The sequence below is a fragment of the Somniosus microcephalus genome, chromosome 3, assembly GCF_052327205.1.
Source record: "Somniosus microcephalus isolate GS21.2 chromosome 3, FLI_Smic_1.0, whole genome shotgun sequence".
Classification (NCBI taxonomy): domain Eukaryota; kingdom Metazoa; phylum Chordata; class Chondrichthyes; order Squaliformes; family Somniosidae; genus Somniosus; species Somniosus microcephalus.
The window spans coordinates 195,029,908-195,047,282 of record NC_140989.1 but is presented as its reverse complement, the minus strand read 5'-3'; the positions used below and the strand labels follow the sequence as shown (position 1 = coordinate 195,047,282).

Below are 17,375 nucleotides of genomic sequence, written 5' to 3'. Positions count from 1 at the left end.
AGTCACTATGGTGAAGGTACTCCCACAGTGCTGTTAGGTAGGGAGTTCCACGATTTTGACCCAGTGATGATGAAGGAACGGCGATATATTTCCAAGTCAGGATGGTGTGTAACTTGGAGGGGAACTTGCAGGTGGTGGTGTTCCCATGCGCCTGCTGCCCTTGTCCCAGGTGGCAGAGGTTGCGGTGCTGTCGAAGAAGCCTTGACGAGTTGCTGCAGTGCATCTTGTAGATGGTACACACTGCAGCCACGGTATGCTGGTGGTGGAGGGAGTGAATGTTTAAGGTGGTGGATGGGGTGTGAATCAAGCGGGCTGGTTTGTCCTGGATGGTGCCGAGCTTCTTGAGTGTTGTTGGAGCTGCATTCATCCAGGCAAGTGGAGAGTATTCCATCACATTCCTGACTTGTGCCTTGTAGATGGTGGAAAGGCTTTAGGGAGCCAGGAGGTGAGACACTTGCTATAGAATACCCAGCCTCTGACCTGCTCTTATAGCCGTAGTATTTATGTGGCTGGGCCAGTTAAGTTTCTGGTCAATGGTGACCCCCAGGATGTTGATGATGGGGGATTTGGCGATGGTAATGCCGTTGAATGTCAAGGGGCAGTTGTTAGGCCCTCTCTTGTTGGAGATAGTCATTGCCTGGCACTTGTGTGGTGCGAATGGTACTTGCCACTTATCAGCCCAAGCCTGAAAGTCGTCCAGGTCTTGCTGCATACGGACATGGACTGCTTCATTATCTGTGGAGTTGCGAATGGAACTGAACACTGCAATCATCAGCGAACATCCCCATTTCTAATCTTATGCTGGAGGCTAAGGTCATTGATGAAGCAGCTAAAAATGGTTGGGTCTAGGACACTGCCCTGAGGAACTCCTGCAGCGATGTCCTGGGGCTGAGATGATTGGCCTCCAACAACCACAACCATCTTCCTTTGTGCTACGTATGACTTTAGCCAGTGGAGAGTTTTCCCCCTGATTCCCATTGACTTCAGTTTTACTGGGGCTCCTTGATGCCACACTTGGTCACATGATGCCTTGATGTCAAGGGCAGTCACTCTCACCGCATCTCTGGAATTCAGCTCCTTTGTCTATGTTTGGACCAAGGCTGTAATGAGGTCTGGAACCGACTATCCCTTGCGGAACTCAAACTAAGCATCAGTGAGCAGGTTATTGGTGAGTAAGTGCTGCTTGATAGCACTGTTGACAACACCTTTCATCACTTTTCTGATGATTGAGAGTAGACTGATGGCCGGATTGAAATTGTCCTGCTTTTTGTGGACAGGACATACCTGGGCAGTTTTCCACATTGTTTGGTAGATGCCAGTGTTGTAGCTGTACTGGAACAGCTTGGCTAGAGGTTGATGCGCTATCAATTACTCATAAAAGACTGAGAGTTAAGAGAGTAACTAAAGGCTTTTATTAACAAAAGAATGAAGGTCTGCCTCGAGTGGTCGACCGGTCCAGAAATACAAAGGGCTGGGGAGCAGTCACCTTTATACTAGGACTTGTGGGAGGAGTCAGCCGAGGCATGTCCAGGCATGTACACAGTGGAATACAAACAGTGGTTTACCACATTCGGCCCTTGTTTAAAATTGAGTCCGGCGGAGTGAAGTGTATTAAAAGTTAGTGTATTGGAGTCTCTCCGGAGGTCTTGTCTGCCGCTGTGATCGGCGTGGCGACGGCAGGGGTAGTGGAGCTTCCGGCGTCGAGTCCTGCGTAGGCTGTGGCACAGGCGTGTCGTCCTCGTAGATGTCGAGTGGGTCGCGGGGCCCAGGCCTGCCGTCTGCTGGGGCTGGATATCGGATCGTGGGGGGGGGGGGGGGTGGTAGTGAGTAGTGGGTTACTGCGGCCCCCGAGGGTGCAAGGTCTCTTATGGAGACTGTGTCCTCCCGCCCGTCCGGTATGCAATGTAAGCATACTGGGGGTTGGCGTGGAGGAGGTCGACCCTCTCGACCAGGGGGTCCGTTTTATGGGTCCTCACGTGTCTTCTCAGTAGGACCGGCCCTGGGGACGTCAGCCATGGCGGTAGCGATGTCCCTGACGTGGACTTCCTTGGGAAGACAAACATTTTCTCATGAGGGGTGGCGTTAGTGGCAGTGCAGAGCAGTGACCGAATAGAGTGGAGCGCATCGGGGAGCACATCCTGCCAGCGGGAGGTTGGAAGGCCCCTAGACTTTAAGGCTAGCAGGGCGGCCTTCCAAACTGTCGCATTTTCTCTTTCCACCTGTCCGTTCCCCCGGGGGTTGTAACTGGTGGTCCTGCTTGTGGCAATACCCCTAGTTAGCAGGTACTGACGGAGTTCGTCGCTCATAAACGATGAGCCCCGGTCGCTATGGATATAGCTGGGGAAACCGAACAGGGTGAAGAGGTCGTTCAGACATTTAATGACCGTGGCACTGGTCATGTCCGGGCAGGGGATGGCGAACGGGAAACGGGAGTACTCATCAATAATATTGAGGAAGTACACATTGCGGTCGGAGGAGGGGAGAGGCCCTTTAAAATCAACGCTCAGGCGCTCGAAGGGGCGAGTGGCTTTTATCAGGTGGGCCCTGTCTGGTCTATAAAAGTGCGGTTTGCACTCAGCGCAGACTTGGCAGTTCCTGGTCATGGTCCTGACCTCCTCAATAGAGTAAGGCAGGTTGCGGGCCTTGATGAAGTGGAAGAACCTGGTGACCCCCGGGTGGCAGAGGTCATTGTGGAGGGCCCGCAGTCTATCGATCTGCGCGCAGGTGCCACGCGATAGCGCATCCGGGGGTTCATTGAGCTTCCTGGGCCGGTACAAGATCTCGTAATTGTAGGTGGAAAGTTCGATTCTCCACCTCAAGATCTTGTCATTTTTGATTTTGCCCCTCTGCTTGTTGTTAAACATGAAAGCAACTGAACGCTGGTCAGTGAGCAGGGTAAATCGTTTTCCGGCCAGGTAGTGCCTCCAATGACGCACAGCCTCCACAATCGCCTGGGCCTCCTTCTCAACAGCGGAGTGTCTGGTCTCCGGGCCTTGGAGGGTTCGTGAAAAGAAGGCCACGGGTCTCCCCGCCTGATTGAGGGTAGCGGCCAGGGCAAAGTCGGACGCGTCGCTTTCCACCTGGAAGGGGATGGATTCGTCCACTGCGTGCATGGTGGCTTTGGCAATGTCCTCCTTGATACGGTGGAAGGCTAAGCGGGCCTCTGCCGTCAAGGGAAAAGAGGTGGACTTGATCAGCGGACGGGCCTTGTCCGCATAGTAGGGGACCCACTGGGCGTAATAGGAGAAAAACCCTAGGCACCTCTTCAGGGCCTTGGGGCAGTGGGAGTTCCATAAGGGGACGCATCCGGTCGGGGTCGGGGCCGATGACTCCGTGTTCCACAACACAGCCAAGGATGGCGAGGCGGTTTGTGCGGAATATGCACTTCTCCTTGTTATATGTCAGGTTCAGGAGTTGGGCGGTGCGGAGGAATTTTTCGAGGTTTGCGTCATGGTCCTGCAAGTCACGGCCGCAGATGGTCACATTGTCCAGATATGGGAAAGTGGCCTGCAACGCATTTTGATCTACCATCCGGTCCATCTCCCTTTGGAAGACGGAGACCCCGTTGGTGACGCCAAAGGGAACCCTAAGGAAGTGATAGAGGCGGCCGTTTGCCTCAAAGGCGGTATACTGGCGGTCCTCAGGGCGGATAGGGAGCTGGTGGTACGCTGATTTCAGGTCAATGGTCGAGAAGACGCGGTACTGCGCGATCTGGTTGACCATATCAGCTATGCGGGGGAGTGGGTAGGCGTCCAGCAGGGTGTAGCGATTTATTGTCTGGCTGTAGTCGATGACCAGGCGCTGCTTCTCGCCGGTCTTAACGACCAGAACCTGGGCTCGCCAGGGGCTGGTGCTGCCCTCAATAATCCCTTCCTTCAGGAGCCGCTCCACTTCGGTTTTAATGAAAACCCTGTCCCCGGCACTGTATCGCCTGCTCTTTGTGGCGATGGGCTTACAGTCGGGGGTGAGGTTAGCAAACAGTGGTGGGGGGGGGTGACTCTGAGTGTGGAGAGGTTGCACCTGGTGCGCGGCGGGCAATTTGGAAGCTGCTGGCTGCGGACTGTGAGTGGGGGGAGGGGTCCACCGTACGCCATCGTAACACTTTTAAGGTGGCACTGAAAATCTAACCCCAGCAGGACGGCAGCGCAGAGGTCGGGCAGGACCAGAAGTTTAAAATGATCGTACACAGTCCCGTCTACTACGAGTGTCACCACGCAGTAGCCGCCGATGTCCGCCGACTGGGACTCGAAGGCCATAGAAATCCGCTGGTGCACAGGCAGGACTGGGAGAGAGCAACGCCGCACCGTGTCGGGGTGGATGAAGCTCTCCGTGCTCCCAGAGTCAAAAAGGCAGATTGTATCGTGACCATTTACCTTAATGTCCATTGTGGAACTGGCCAGCTGGTGCGGTCTCGCTTGGTCCAGTGTAACGGATGCCAGCGTAGGGGTCGGTGTGTCGCTGCGGGTATCAGATGAGGCGGTGTTGGGGGCCTGCTGCGTTCCGGCTGTCGTCCAAGATGGCAGCGTCCATGATCCCCATGTGGCTGGAGGCGTCCAAAATGGCTGCTGTACCGGTGGTTCGCACATGGCCGGGGAGGCCCAAGATGGCGGCCCGCATGGCCCACACGCGGCGCTGCTGGGGTTCGGGGTGGCTTTGGCCCTGCAGACGCTAGCGTAGTGTCCCTTCTTCCCGCAGCCCGAGCAGATCGTGTTTTTCGCCGGGCAGCGCGCTCTGGGGTGTTTTGCCTGGCCACAGAAGTAGCATTTCTGGCCTTGGGGCACTGCTGTCTGGCCTTGGGACACTGCTGCGGTAGTTGGGCCGTTGCTGGGGTGTGGCTGGGGTGGCACGGCGCTATGAGGCGGTCCTACCGTGTCCCAGGCTGTCATTCCCCGCGGCGTCCACGGTGCAGAGGAGTAGGCATCCATGCCCCGGTAGGCTGCATCCAATGATAGTGCGAGTTCAGAGGCCTTGTTGAGGTCGAGGTCACTCTGCTCCAACAGTCGCTGTCGGGTGTAATTGGATCTGTGGCCCGCTACAAAAGCGTCCCGGATAAGTTCCTCTGTGTACACGGCGGCCTTTACATCCTTACAACCACAGGCCTGGCCAAGCACAGACAGTGCCTGAAGGTATTCCACGGTCGATTCCCCAGGTTGTTGTTTACGACTCCCCAGAAGGTGCCTGGCGTACACTTCGTTCACTGGGCGCGTGTACTGGTCCTTGAGGAGCTTGATAGCGTCCGCGTACGAGGTCGCGTCTTGGATGACCGAGTACACTCGGTGGTTCACTTTGGAGGTCAGGACATCCAGTTTGTCCTCGTCCGATTTGATTGCTGCGGAGACGGTCAGGAATTTTTCGAAACACAAGCCAGTGAGTAAACTTGGTGGATGAGTCCGCCTCCCGATGATCTAAGTCCAGGCATGCTGGTGTGAGGATCTTCATTATAAAAATTTTGTTAATAAAATTGATGCGCCATCAATTACTCATAAAAGACTGAGAGTTAAGAGAGTAACTAAAGGCTTTTATTAACAAAAGAATGAAGGTCTGCCTCGAGTGGTCGACCGGTCCAGAAATACAAAGGGCTGGGGAGCAGTCACCTTTATACTAGGACTTGTGGGAGGAGTCAGCCGAGGCATGTCCAGGCATATACACAGTGGAATACAAACAGTGGTTTACCACAGAGGTGCGGCTCGTTCTGGAGCACAAGCCTTCAGCATGACAGCCGGGAAGTTGTCGGAGCCCATAGCCTTTGCTGTATCCAGTGCGCTCAGACGTTTCTTGATATCACGTGGAGTGAATCGAATTGGCTGAAGACTGGCTTCTGTGATGGTGGGAACCTCAGGATGAGGCTGAGATGGATCATCCACTTGGCACTTCCGGCTGAAGATGGGTGCAAACGTTTCAGCCTTGTCTTTTGCACTCGCGTGCTGGGCTCCGCCATCATTGAGGATGGGGATATTCATGGAGCCTCCTTCTCCCGTTCGTTGTTTAATGGTCCACCACCATTCACGACTGGCTGTGGCAGGACTGCAGAGCTTTGATCTGATCTGTTGGTTTTGGGATCGCTTTGCCCTGTCTATAGCATGCTGCTTCTGCTTTTTGGCATGCATGTAGTCCTGTGTTGCAGCTTCCCCAGTTTGGCACCTCATTTTTAGGTACGCCTCGTGCTGCTCCTGGCATGCTCTTCTACACTCCTTATTGAACCAGGGTTGGTCGCCTGGCTTGATGGTAATGGTAGAGTGAGGGATATGCTGGGCCATGAGGTTACAGATTGTGGTGGAATACAATTCTGCTGCTGCTGATGGCCCACAGTGCCTTATTGATGCCCAGTTTTGAGCTGCTTGATCTGTGCTGAATCTATCCCATTTAGCACAGTGATTGTGCCACACAACATGATGGAGGCTGTCCTCAGTGTGAAGATGGGACTTGGTCTCCACAAGGACTGTGCGGTAGTCACTGCTACCAATACTGTCATGTACAGATGCATCTGCGACAGGTAGATGGGTGAGGATGAGGGCAAGCATGTTTATTCCTCGTGTTGGTTCTCTCGTCACCTGCTGCAGGCGCAGTCTGGCAGCTATGTTCTTCAGGGCTTGGTCAGTAGTGGTGCTACCGAGTAACTCTTGGTGATGAACATTGAAGTCTCCCACCCAGAGTACATTCTGTGCCCTTGCTACGCTCAGTGCATCTTCCAAGTGGTGTTCAACATGGAGGAGCACTGATTCATCATCTGAGGGAGGGCGGTAGGTGGTAATCAGCAGGAGGTTTCCTTGCCCACGTTTGACCTGATGCCATGAGACTTCATGGGGTCCGGAGTCAATGTTGATAACTCCCAGGACCACTCCCTCCCAACTGTATACCTGTATATCCTTTTTATAATATAGAGACCAGAACTGTTCACAGTACTCCCAAGTGTGGTCTAACCAAGGTTCTATACAAGTTTAACATAACTTCCCTGCTTTTCAATTCTATCCTTCTAGAAATTAACCCGAGTGTTATTTTTATGGCCTTATTAACCTGCGTCGCCACTCTTAGTGATTGTGTATCTGTACCCTCTTCTTCTCTATCCCATTTAGGCACTTACTTTCCAAGGAGTATATGGCCTCTTTATTCTTCCTACCAAAATATACCACCTCACATTTACCTATATTGAAGTTCATTTGCCACTGTTTCATTGGTGAATGAATCCTAAATCAGAACACCAAGATTTGTAAATATCAGCAGTTTGAGAGCCAGGCAAATTAATAGGAACATTGATTTAAATTTATATGTTGTCCCCGAGCCCATATGATGGGAAGCTAAGCAGCCCACAAACACAAAAAAATTGTGATCACGTTTTATTGACACTTTTGTGGTTCCACTGCTACCTATCCGTATGCTGCCACCAAATCTCCAGCAATGGCTTGTCCTGCCCGCACATGGTCACCTCCAGTGTACCCAAGGTTCCATCTTCCGCTCCCTTTTCATCATTTATATTTTGACCCTTGGTGACACCATCTGAAGGCATAGCACTGGATGCCATATATATGCTGATGATGCCCACCTCTACCTCTCCACAATTTCATTCCACTTCAAAACTACCACTGTGCTGTCACACTGCCTGTGTGATGCCGTTTTGGATGAGACAAAATTTCCTTCATTTGGTCATCCGTTTGTCCGTCCTTCTTTCGTCACTCTACCACAGCTTTTGGTCTCCTTATCTGAGGAAGGACATACTTGCCTTAGAGGCGGTGCAACGAAGGCTCACTAGATTGATCCCTGGGATGAGAGGATTGTCCTATGAAGAGAGATTGAGTAGATTGGGCCTATACTCGAGTTTAGAAGAATGAGAGGTGATCTCATTGAAACATATAGGATACTGAGGGGGATTGACAGGGTCGATGCTGAGAGATTGATTCCCCTGGCTGGAGAGTGTAGAACTCGTGGGGCATAATCTCAGGATAAAAGGTAGGCCATTTAAGACTGAGATGAGGAGGAATTTCTTCATTCAGAGGGTTGTGAATCTTTGGAATTCTCTACTCGAAGCAGCTGTGAATGCTGAGTCGCTTAATATATTCAAGGCCGAGATAGATAGATTTTTGGACTCCAGGGGAATCCAAGGATTATGGGGATTGGGCGGGAAAGTGGAGTTGAGGTTGAAGATCAGCCATGATCTTATTGAATGTCGGAGCAGGCTCGAGGGGCCATGTGGCCTACTCCTGCTCTTAATTCTTATGCTCTTAACCCCTAATTTATGTGTTTATTACCTACAGACTTGTTTCTCTAACACCCTCCTCACGTACCTCCCTAATTCTGTCTTTCATAAGCTCCTATTTGATCATGCATTTGTTTACGTTTTCTAAGCCCTCCACTTAAGCCCAATGTTCATTGTTACCTCTGAAGTATTTTGGAGTGTTTTTCTACATTAAAGGCAAGGTTATGGTTTCTCCAGCTCTCCAACATTTTCCATTGTCTTGTTTCCTTCCCCTTCCACCTTGACAACTAGTCACTGGGAGAATTAAGTGGAAGTAAACCAGAGAAAGAAAAAATGCCACATTCTTCCCCAACATAACTCTATTCACCAAACATCATGAGCCTTCTCTCTGTCTCGTGCCTTCTCTTTCCTGGAAGTTGATGACCATACAGTCCATACTTTACTGTCTCTGCTGGAGAATCGTACCATCCCCTAATGTTACACCTGTCCCTACCATCACGTCATCCAGACTTTATCTTTGACCTACAACCCTAGCAACTTTCCTTCTGATTCCTGAACAGCGTGCCCACATGTCATCTCGCTCTTCATAATCCATTTGATTTCTTCTCTTGTGTTATCTCATGTGCTCCCTTACTTAGTCATTCCTATCCACATAATTTTCAACATGCCTCTGTAGCACCAGAACTCTCATACTCTCCCCCAACAGTCATTGTCTTACTTAAGTGTTCAAGATACAAATTCCACATCCATCTATTGTTGTTGACCAGTCATACTTAATCAATCTACTTAGTACCAGAAATAAAAACAGAAAATGCTGGAACCACTCAGCAGGTCAGGCAGCATCTGTGGAGAGAGGAACAGAGCTAACATTTCAGGTTGATGACCTTGCATCAGAACTCCTTGGTACCAGCTTAATTTTAGAGTTCCACAGAAACACCTTTATAGTTAATTACCTCTCTTACAAGCACACTTCCCCATTTAACTTCATAATTTCTGCTATCTAATATTATTGGACTAAAATGAGCAATTTTATCTACATTTACTATTTCCATCTTCACTGAGGTCACTTTCCGGGAGTTCCTTGCTCTCAATGATTCTCATTGACTTGAACCTAAAGGTCTCTTGTGCTGCATTCTTTAATGCTTTTCAACAATGTCTAGATGACAGTTAATGATAAATTTGAGCTTTGATCGTCCATTCTCCAGTATAATAATCTGTCAGGTACTTTGTTATGGATATTCAAATGCCATTTACGTCTTCCTGTTTTTCTTAGGACACTGTGAACCATTTGTTGCTGATTTTCATAGACGATAGTCCAGTGAGTATTACTGATCTGTAAACTTCTTTCCCAGGGAAAGTCTGACTCAAAAACATCATGTTGGATTTGCTATTCTAACTACTTTCAACGTAATCAGCCAACCACCAGTATAATGAGCTTAACCTGCTGTCAGGCGGCCAGGTGGAATACCTAGTGTGGGTGGAGCAGGTATTGTGGTTATTATAATCAGACAGCAGTATGCTTCTGTCAGCTGAACATGGATTATCACTGTGTTTTAGATTTACAATAACGCTTTGCCTGCTTGTGTCTGGAACTGACACTAACAGAACTGCATCGTCTCAATAACGTGGATGAATATTAAATGATAGGAACCTGAGCTTGGGATCAGGAGCTAAAGAACTTCTATCTTCATAGACACATTTTTTAAATTACTCAGCATTGTCTAATGCCACTGTAACAGCTGGAGCTATATCCGAGTGCTAATATGATACAATAGTGTTCTCAGGGGGAGAAAAATGCTGAACAAGCTATTGTAATATTTGTCGGATTAGCAAAAGGAAATGACCGTTCAGGAACCAATTCATGTAAAAGCCACCGAGTTCTTGCTGAAGGCACGGTCTAGCCCAGCTTCTTTGTGTACAGTAACATGATGAATGTCTCCTACTGATTTTGATGAAGAAGTATGTTAAAGGTAAAAATTGTACATTCTCGTGGTTCTGATTAATTAGATAAACTGTGCTTCTGTTATTAGCCGGAACCAGCAACTGAGCCCCCCTCTCCCTTGGTTCCCTTCCTGCAGAGATATGCTGATGCAAGAAATAAAACCCAATCGGTAGGAATGTTAAATTTTTCTTTTGATAAATATGTTGTTTTGTGTCTAGTACTGCATTGACATTTTGGAAATTCAGTGCATGTCGTCTTGCGTTTCTATTGGCTTACACATTCTTGCTGATGTGCTGCTTGAATAATGAAGGACCTACTGCAATTTTAAATGAAGGATTTATATTATCCAGATGAACCTAGATAGCAAAATGATTGTTATTTAAAAATCAAACTTTTCTAGTTATCCCTCAATTCATTTGCACTGCACTTCAAAATCCCAACTGTCCAGCCTTTGGCCCTCCATTCACCACAACAATTTGCTCAACCACATCCTCACCTCCAACTTTGATGCCCCAGTTCCTATTAAAACTATTACTCTCTTGCACTCTGGCTGGCCCTCATCTTCGCTCCCTTAAGTCCAAGGGACGCAGACTTGAACGGATATGGCAGACAACTGCTTTAGCCATTCACCGCCAGATCTGGCTGGACCACATAAAGCATTATCGGGTCCTGCTCTCATCTGCCAAGATTGCTCACTATTCCAGGATCATCCTGAAATGCAAAGATAATCCCCAGCTTCTTTTCACTACTACAAACCATCTTCTTAAACCCCTCTCCCCTGTCTTCTCCATCCTCACCTCCAACAACAAGGGAGGAGCTCAGGGACTTCTTTGTCTCAAAGATTGAGACCATCTGTTCAGCTGCCTTTGCCACTTCCCTCCATTCTCCTAGCCCACTGGCCCGAAGCTTCCCCCCTGGCCTAACCCTGAATTCGCATCTTTCTCCAGTTTCTCTTCGATCGCCCCATATGCCCTCTCCAAGCTCATCTTGTCCATGAGATCCACCTCCTGCTCCCTCGACCATATTCCCCTAAACTGCTGACCACCCAACTTCTCTTCCTGGTTCCCACGTTAGCTGATATTGCTACCTGTGTTCTCTGCTCAGGTACTGGTCCCCCTCTCCCTCAAATCGCCCCCCTCCTCAAAAAAACAACCCTTGACTCCTCCGTCTTTGCAAACTACCGCCCCCATCTCCAACCTCCCTTTCCTCTCAAGTCCTTGAAAGTGCTGTCACCTCCCAAATTCGTGCCCATCTTTCTCAGAACTCCATGTTGTGAATTTCTCCAATCGGGTTTCCGCCTCGTCACCAAAGCTGCTCTTACCATAGTCACAAATTACTTTGTATGTGACTGTAACAAAGGTAAACTATCCCTCCCCGTCCTTCTTGACCTGTCTGCAGCATTTGAAACAGTTGACCGCTCCATCCTCCTCCAATGCCTCTGCACCATCGTCCTCCTGGGTGGGTCTGCACTCACCTGGTTCCATTCTTATCTACCCAGTCGTAGCCAGAGAATTACCTGCAACGGCTTCTCTTCCTGCTCCCGCACCATTACCTCTGGTGTCGCCCAAGGATCTATCCTTGGACCCCCTCTTATTTCTCACTACATGCTGCTCCTCGGCGACATCATCCGAAACATATCGTCAGTTTCCACATGTGCACTGACGACACCCAGCTCTACTTCATCACCACCTCTTGTGACCGCCCCCCCACCCACTGTCTCTAAATTGTCAGACTGCTTGTCTGACATCCAGTACTAGATGAGCAGAAATTTCCTCCAACTAAATATTGGAAAGACTGAAGCCATTGTCTTCTGTCCCTGTCGCAAGCTCCATTCCCTAGCCACCAACGCCATTCCTCCCCCTAGCATCTGTCTGAAGCTGAACCACACTGTTCGCAACCTTGGTGTTATATTTGACCCTGAGATGAGCTTCCGACCACACATCCACGCCATCACAAAGAATGCCTATTTCCACCTCTGGAACATTGCCTGACTCTGCCCCTGCCTCAGCTCATCTGCTGAAACCCTTATCCATGCCTTTGTTACCTCCAGACTTGACTATTCCAACTCACTCCTGGCTGGCCTCCCACGTTCTACCCTCCGTAAACTAGAGGTGATCCAAAACTCGGCTGCCTGTATCCTAACTCGCACCAAGTCCCGTTCACCCATCACCCCTGTGCTCCCAGTTAAGCAATGCCTCGATTTTCAAAATTCTCATCCTTGTTTTCAAATCCTTCCATGGCCTCGCCCCTCCCTATCATTGTAATCTCCTCCAGCCCTACAACCCCCCAAAATCTCTGCGCTCCTCCAATTCTGGCTTCTTGAACATCGCTGATTTTTAATCACTCCACTATTGGCGGCCATGCCATCAGCTGCCAAGGCCCTAAACTCTGGAATTCCCTCCCTAAATCTCTCCGCCTCTCTACCTCTCTTTCCTCCTTTAAGACGCTTCTTAAAACCACGCTTTTGGTCACCTGCCCTAATTTCACCTTATGTGGCTCGGTGTCAAATTTTGTTTGCTAACGCTCCTGTGAAGTGCCTTGGGACGTTTTACTACATTAAAGGCATTGTATAAATACAAGTTATTGTTGTTGCTATAATAATACCAATAAAGCATGGAATCCCCAAGCACATTTGGCATGAAATTGTTTGTCTATTCTGAACAGCTGCTGAGTGCCAAGGCTTTAACCTATGAGAGATGTTCTTTTACCAAATGTGTGGTCACCGCACACATTTGTACCACCACAAATACAGATAGAGCTGCTCATGAAAAGGCAGAACCAATAATGTTGGACTGCAGTATATCGTAACCTGGACAATTCTGCCCAAATTTCGCTAGTACTGCACATATTACATTATAAAATATTATGGAAATGTAGTGATGCTGTCCTGTTCTGGCAGAAGATGACGTACAGCAAAATCCAGCCATTCCAAGGTGATAGAGGAGTAACTTGTTATGGAAATCTTGAATGGCCAAACGTGATCAGGATAGCACCACAAAAAGCTGTATAGTTAAAAGTATAACTGAAAATGATTAGAACACCCAATTGGGCATTGGAGCAAATTGATATAAATTGCTTGAGTTTGGTAGTTTCATCTCTGTACATCTCCTTAATTAAAGGGTAAGCTGTTTGCCAAGAGTTTGACATCCATCCTGTCTGCCAAGGTCTGCTGCCTGGAAAAAATAATGCAGATTAAATAAAAGCATTGCTGCAAACACACAAAATATATATGTATACTAGCTGGGGGAGCCCGGCGGTGCCAGGGCTGTTTTGGGCCGGGCGGTTTAAATCGAGTCCCAGGCTTTCGGGCCTGTCTGTCTGTCCCTCTGTGAATCTGCTGCCGGGCAACATTTCTACCTTTTAATACCTTGAAAGATGAAAGTGAAAGTACTTATAAAACGTTTTTGGTAAATGTTACGTTATTTTTAAAAGAGATACTAACTTTTTTGAAGCTGGATTAGCAGATTTTGAGCTGGAAGTAGTTGAAGCAATGGCTGCCAGATCCCTGAGATGAAAACGATTAGTCCCGCCCACACACACACCGATTGGTCAACCATCAGGTGACTGAACTGTAGGATTGGTCAATCATGACGGAACAGGATTGGTCGACCTTGACGTCAGTCAATCAATGCTAATGAGCGGATAATGAGTGGAATTTTGAAGGTTTTTTGTATAACGCGCGAACAATTTTTGTCCGACCGAAAAGTAAATACGCTTACGACCGTTCTGGAATCGTAAGCTTTCTTTGGATGTAACGCACGCTCTATAACTTTCGAGTGTATAGCCGGACAGACAGACAGACAGACAGATCAATTTTTTATAGGAATTTGAAGGACACAGCATACTCAGAACAGAAGAGCTTTTAGGGATGCAAAAATGTGTTTGGGTCCAAGAATCCTGCCTCTCTTTGGATTTCAAATAATGTTGATAAACCACTTGAATTTTGCAGAGATTTACTTTGTTTTATACAGCAACGTGATCTATGTAATACACTGCAGTATATTAGATTTGTTTCATTACTCTGAAGATCAACCCATTGCTGTGCACATTTCAAATGTTTTTAAAACCCATGTTATGTTGTACATGGCCAATATTGACTTCTGTTTAAATGCTTAGTAACACATCTTGACAAAATACTGACCACTTGTGTTTTTTTTAAAATCTAACTGACCAATCTAGGCCCTCAAACTTGAGCTAAAGGAGATAAGAGAGCAACAGGATCTGCTCTTCTGGTTCATGAACTTCCTGAAGCAAGAGGGTGCAGTGCATGTGCTGCAGTTCTGTTTCACTGTAGGTAAGGATGAAGCATTTGGGAAAAGCTTACTCTGAGCAACTACAGGAAACTTTCTGGTATCCGGCACTGACGGGACCGAGCTGGTGCCGTACCATCAAAACTGCTGTAGAAACCAGCGCTAATGTTAAAACATACGGAGCTTTTGAGCTCCGTGTGAATCAACAAACCCTGTTGCTTAGCAACAGCTTCAAAACAGTCGGCCGCAGCTTAAAAGCGTCTCTGTTGCTAAGCACCAGCTTCAGCTAGACCTTGCAGAGCCTGACTGGGAAAAAAAAAAGCAACGAGAAGTAAAAAAACTTATAGGAAACGGCTCCTGAATTTTGCCAGTAGATAGAGCTTTCCGGACATTTAACCTCCGGTTAAACAAAAGTTTCCTGTACTCTTAAAGGTCCATGTGTCTTGCCCATCATTCTAAACCTTGTGTGGGATTTACTGGACGATTTAAAAACTCTCCTGTGTGCAGATCCTGGTTCCTGTTGCAACACAGTTACAAGCAGTTTGAATACCAGTGGGACTCTTGTACCCTTCACAATTATTTACACTCTGTGATTTTGAATAATAATGATGCATCAGCAGCCAACAGCTACATGCAGTGGTGGTTAGATCTGTATCTTGCCGATTATGTAGTATGTTTAATAGACCAGCAATTTTGGACACAGTGCGAAGAAGACCCATAACATCATGTCATTACAAATATGTCAATGGAAAAATAGATCAGCAATACTGGATCTTCCACATCCTGACAATTGAAATATCCCAAATGATTTAAATTCAGTCAGCTTGTGGAAGTATTTTGACAACTTCTGACATAATTGCGGTGTAATATAGTGTAAACACTTTGTCCAAGTTTGTAGATTAGTGATTTTTAAATGTTGCATCTCTGACCCCCTTTCCTTTAGAAATGCAGAAGAACTCATTGTTCGTTATTGACTGCCTCCTTCCTCACCCACACTCCGCTCCCTTGATACAAATGGAACAGGAAGGGCTGCCATGAATATTGTACAAAACAGCTGGTTGGGACGTCAGACATGAATGAGGTCCCTTATTAGTTTTGGGCATGCAAAATCTAACAGAGGACCACATTTACGCTCAGTGTTTCATACACAACTCCCTGTTCTATGTAAATTTGTTAGGGATCTCCCATGTTTTTACAGTTGCAACATTTTCTGTCAACAGAGGAATTCAATGACCGGATCTTGCGCCCAGAATTGACCGATGACGAGAAGCAGACGCTTCACGAAGAAGTGAAGAAAATCTATGAGACATATTGTCTTGATGAGAGTATTGATAAAATCAAGTTTGATCCCTTTATTGTAGAAGAGATACAGCAGGGTAAGTTTGCCATTATGATTATTATGACGAGGATACCCAATGGAGAGTCATATGACATTTGTTGTGAGACCATTTTCTTTACTTGTGTGTGATGGTGTTGCTTTAGAGTTGTTTGGGCAGGACCTAAGTGCCTTTCTGGTAAAGGAGTAAATTGCATTTAACTTGAGGACTCTCAGAATAAACTTCAGTCTTTGTTTCTTACTACTTCAAAGGAATATCCAACTTGCTGTTGTATTCTCCCTGTCCACTTTAAGTTGCATTGCCATTTTGCAGGAAGAATTTTTGCCCATAGATTTACTCCCATATCAGCAATGCATTCCAATTCGAATCTGTGTCTCTCTTGTTTCTCCTCTGATATGCAAATGAAGGCCCTGATGTAAAATACAGATGCGAGCGTATTTGCTTTGAAGTAACATCAATGCAAATTGCAACCAGTGTTTAAAATAATGGAGCAATCATGCCAAAATAAACTGTTCTCTAAAATTGTACATATTTATGTTCTGATTCTAATTCACTTTAGCAGTGTGTAGCATTCCTACCAGATGTACTCGGAGGGGGGCTGGTATGGGTTTAGTGGCGTGAACAGCTGGTAAGCTCAACAGAGTGAGTATTCTGGTGATCACCAGATAATTATGGGTAAGGAAGGTCATTTGGCTCATGAATTCCCCCCGCCCCCACCCCCATTGCAGCAGCCAGTTGTTCCTTAAATTATTCCATAGTCTTCGTCTCCACTCCTCTACCCGAGAGTCCCTTAACTGTGTTAATCACTCTGCACGTGAAGAAGCAGTTCCTGATATCGGCCCTGAATTTCCCGCAATCTAATGTGTTTCCTGTCCAACTCTCCTCATTTAGTTTAAATGTTGATTCTGGATTCACCTGAGCCGTGCTGCTTACTATCTTTTATATACCTCTTGCCATCACTTATCGTGCTGCCTTTCAAGGCTGAAAAACTCATCTCCAGTCTTTCCTGCTAACTCAGACCTCTTCAGGCTGGAGATCAAACTCATGGGCTCTTTGCACTGTCTCTAACGTTTGAATGTCTCACTTGTGTCTTAGTGACCAGAACTGGCCACAGTACCCAAGCTGCAGTCAGACCAGAGCCCTGAACAGTATAATCGAGACTTCCTCTGAGTTGTATTCTGCAGTTTCTGGCTATATAGTTCATTGTTCTATTGGCTTTACTGCTCTGAATTAATTGGACATGTTGAGCGTTGGGTCTAAGTTCTTTTCAGCTTCTTGTGTGTCATCCTTTACACTTAATCGCCATTAAATTTTATCTGCCATTGTTCTGGTCATTTACATATTTTGTCCAACTCATTCTGTAATTTCTGAGCTGACTTCTCCAGTTCCATGCTCCCCTGGTTTTATATCATCTGCAAATTTACATGAGCTTTCTGATTCAAAGCCATTGTTGTAAATTAGAAACAGTAGTGATCCCTGGGCATCCCACTCATTACTTCCTCTTCCCTACCCCCTGCTGACATCGCTTCTCTAACAAGCATCAAATGTTTTCTACCCTTCAGCCTATTTCTTGCCCATACCCAAGATTTACCCTGTATCTCCACAGCTTTAATTATATTTAATAGCCTTTTGTGTGCAACTTTGTCAAAAGCCTT

The 17,375-nt window shown here is 47.2% G+C and overlaps 1 protein-coding gene across 16 annotated transcripts in view; it reads left to right on the top strand.

Annotated features, from left to right (window-relative positions):
• The window catches only part of snx14 (sorting nexin 14), a 278,601-nt gene that overhangs the window by 41,874 nt on the left and 219,352 nt on the right, over positions 1–17,375 (top strand). For all 16 annotated transcript variants that reach the window (XR_015077589.1, XR_015077591.1, XR_015077590.1 and 13 more), the window contains 4 exons: positions 9,465–9,509; positions 10,222–10,302; positions 14,313–14,427; positions 15,604–15,759. Coding sequence is in view for 13 of the 16 variants with exons in the window: in XM_085982067.1 (XP_085838193.1) it covers positions 9,465–9,509; positions 10,222–10,302; positions 14,313–14,427; positions 15,604–15,759 (397 nt within the window). In the remaining 3 variants the exon portion in view is untranslated. The remainder of the gene's footprint in view (positions 1–9,464; positions 9,510–10,221; positions 10,303–14,312; positions 14,428–15,603; positions 15,760–17,375) is intronic.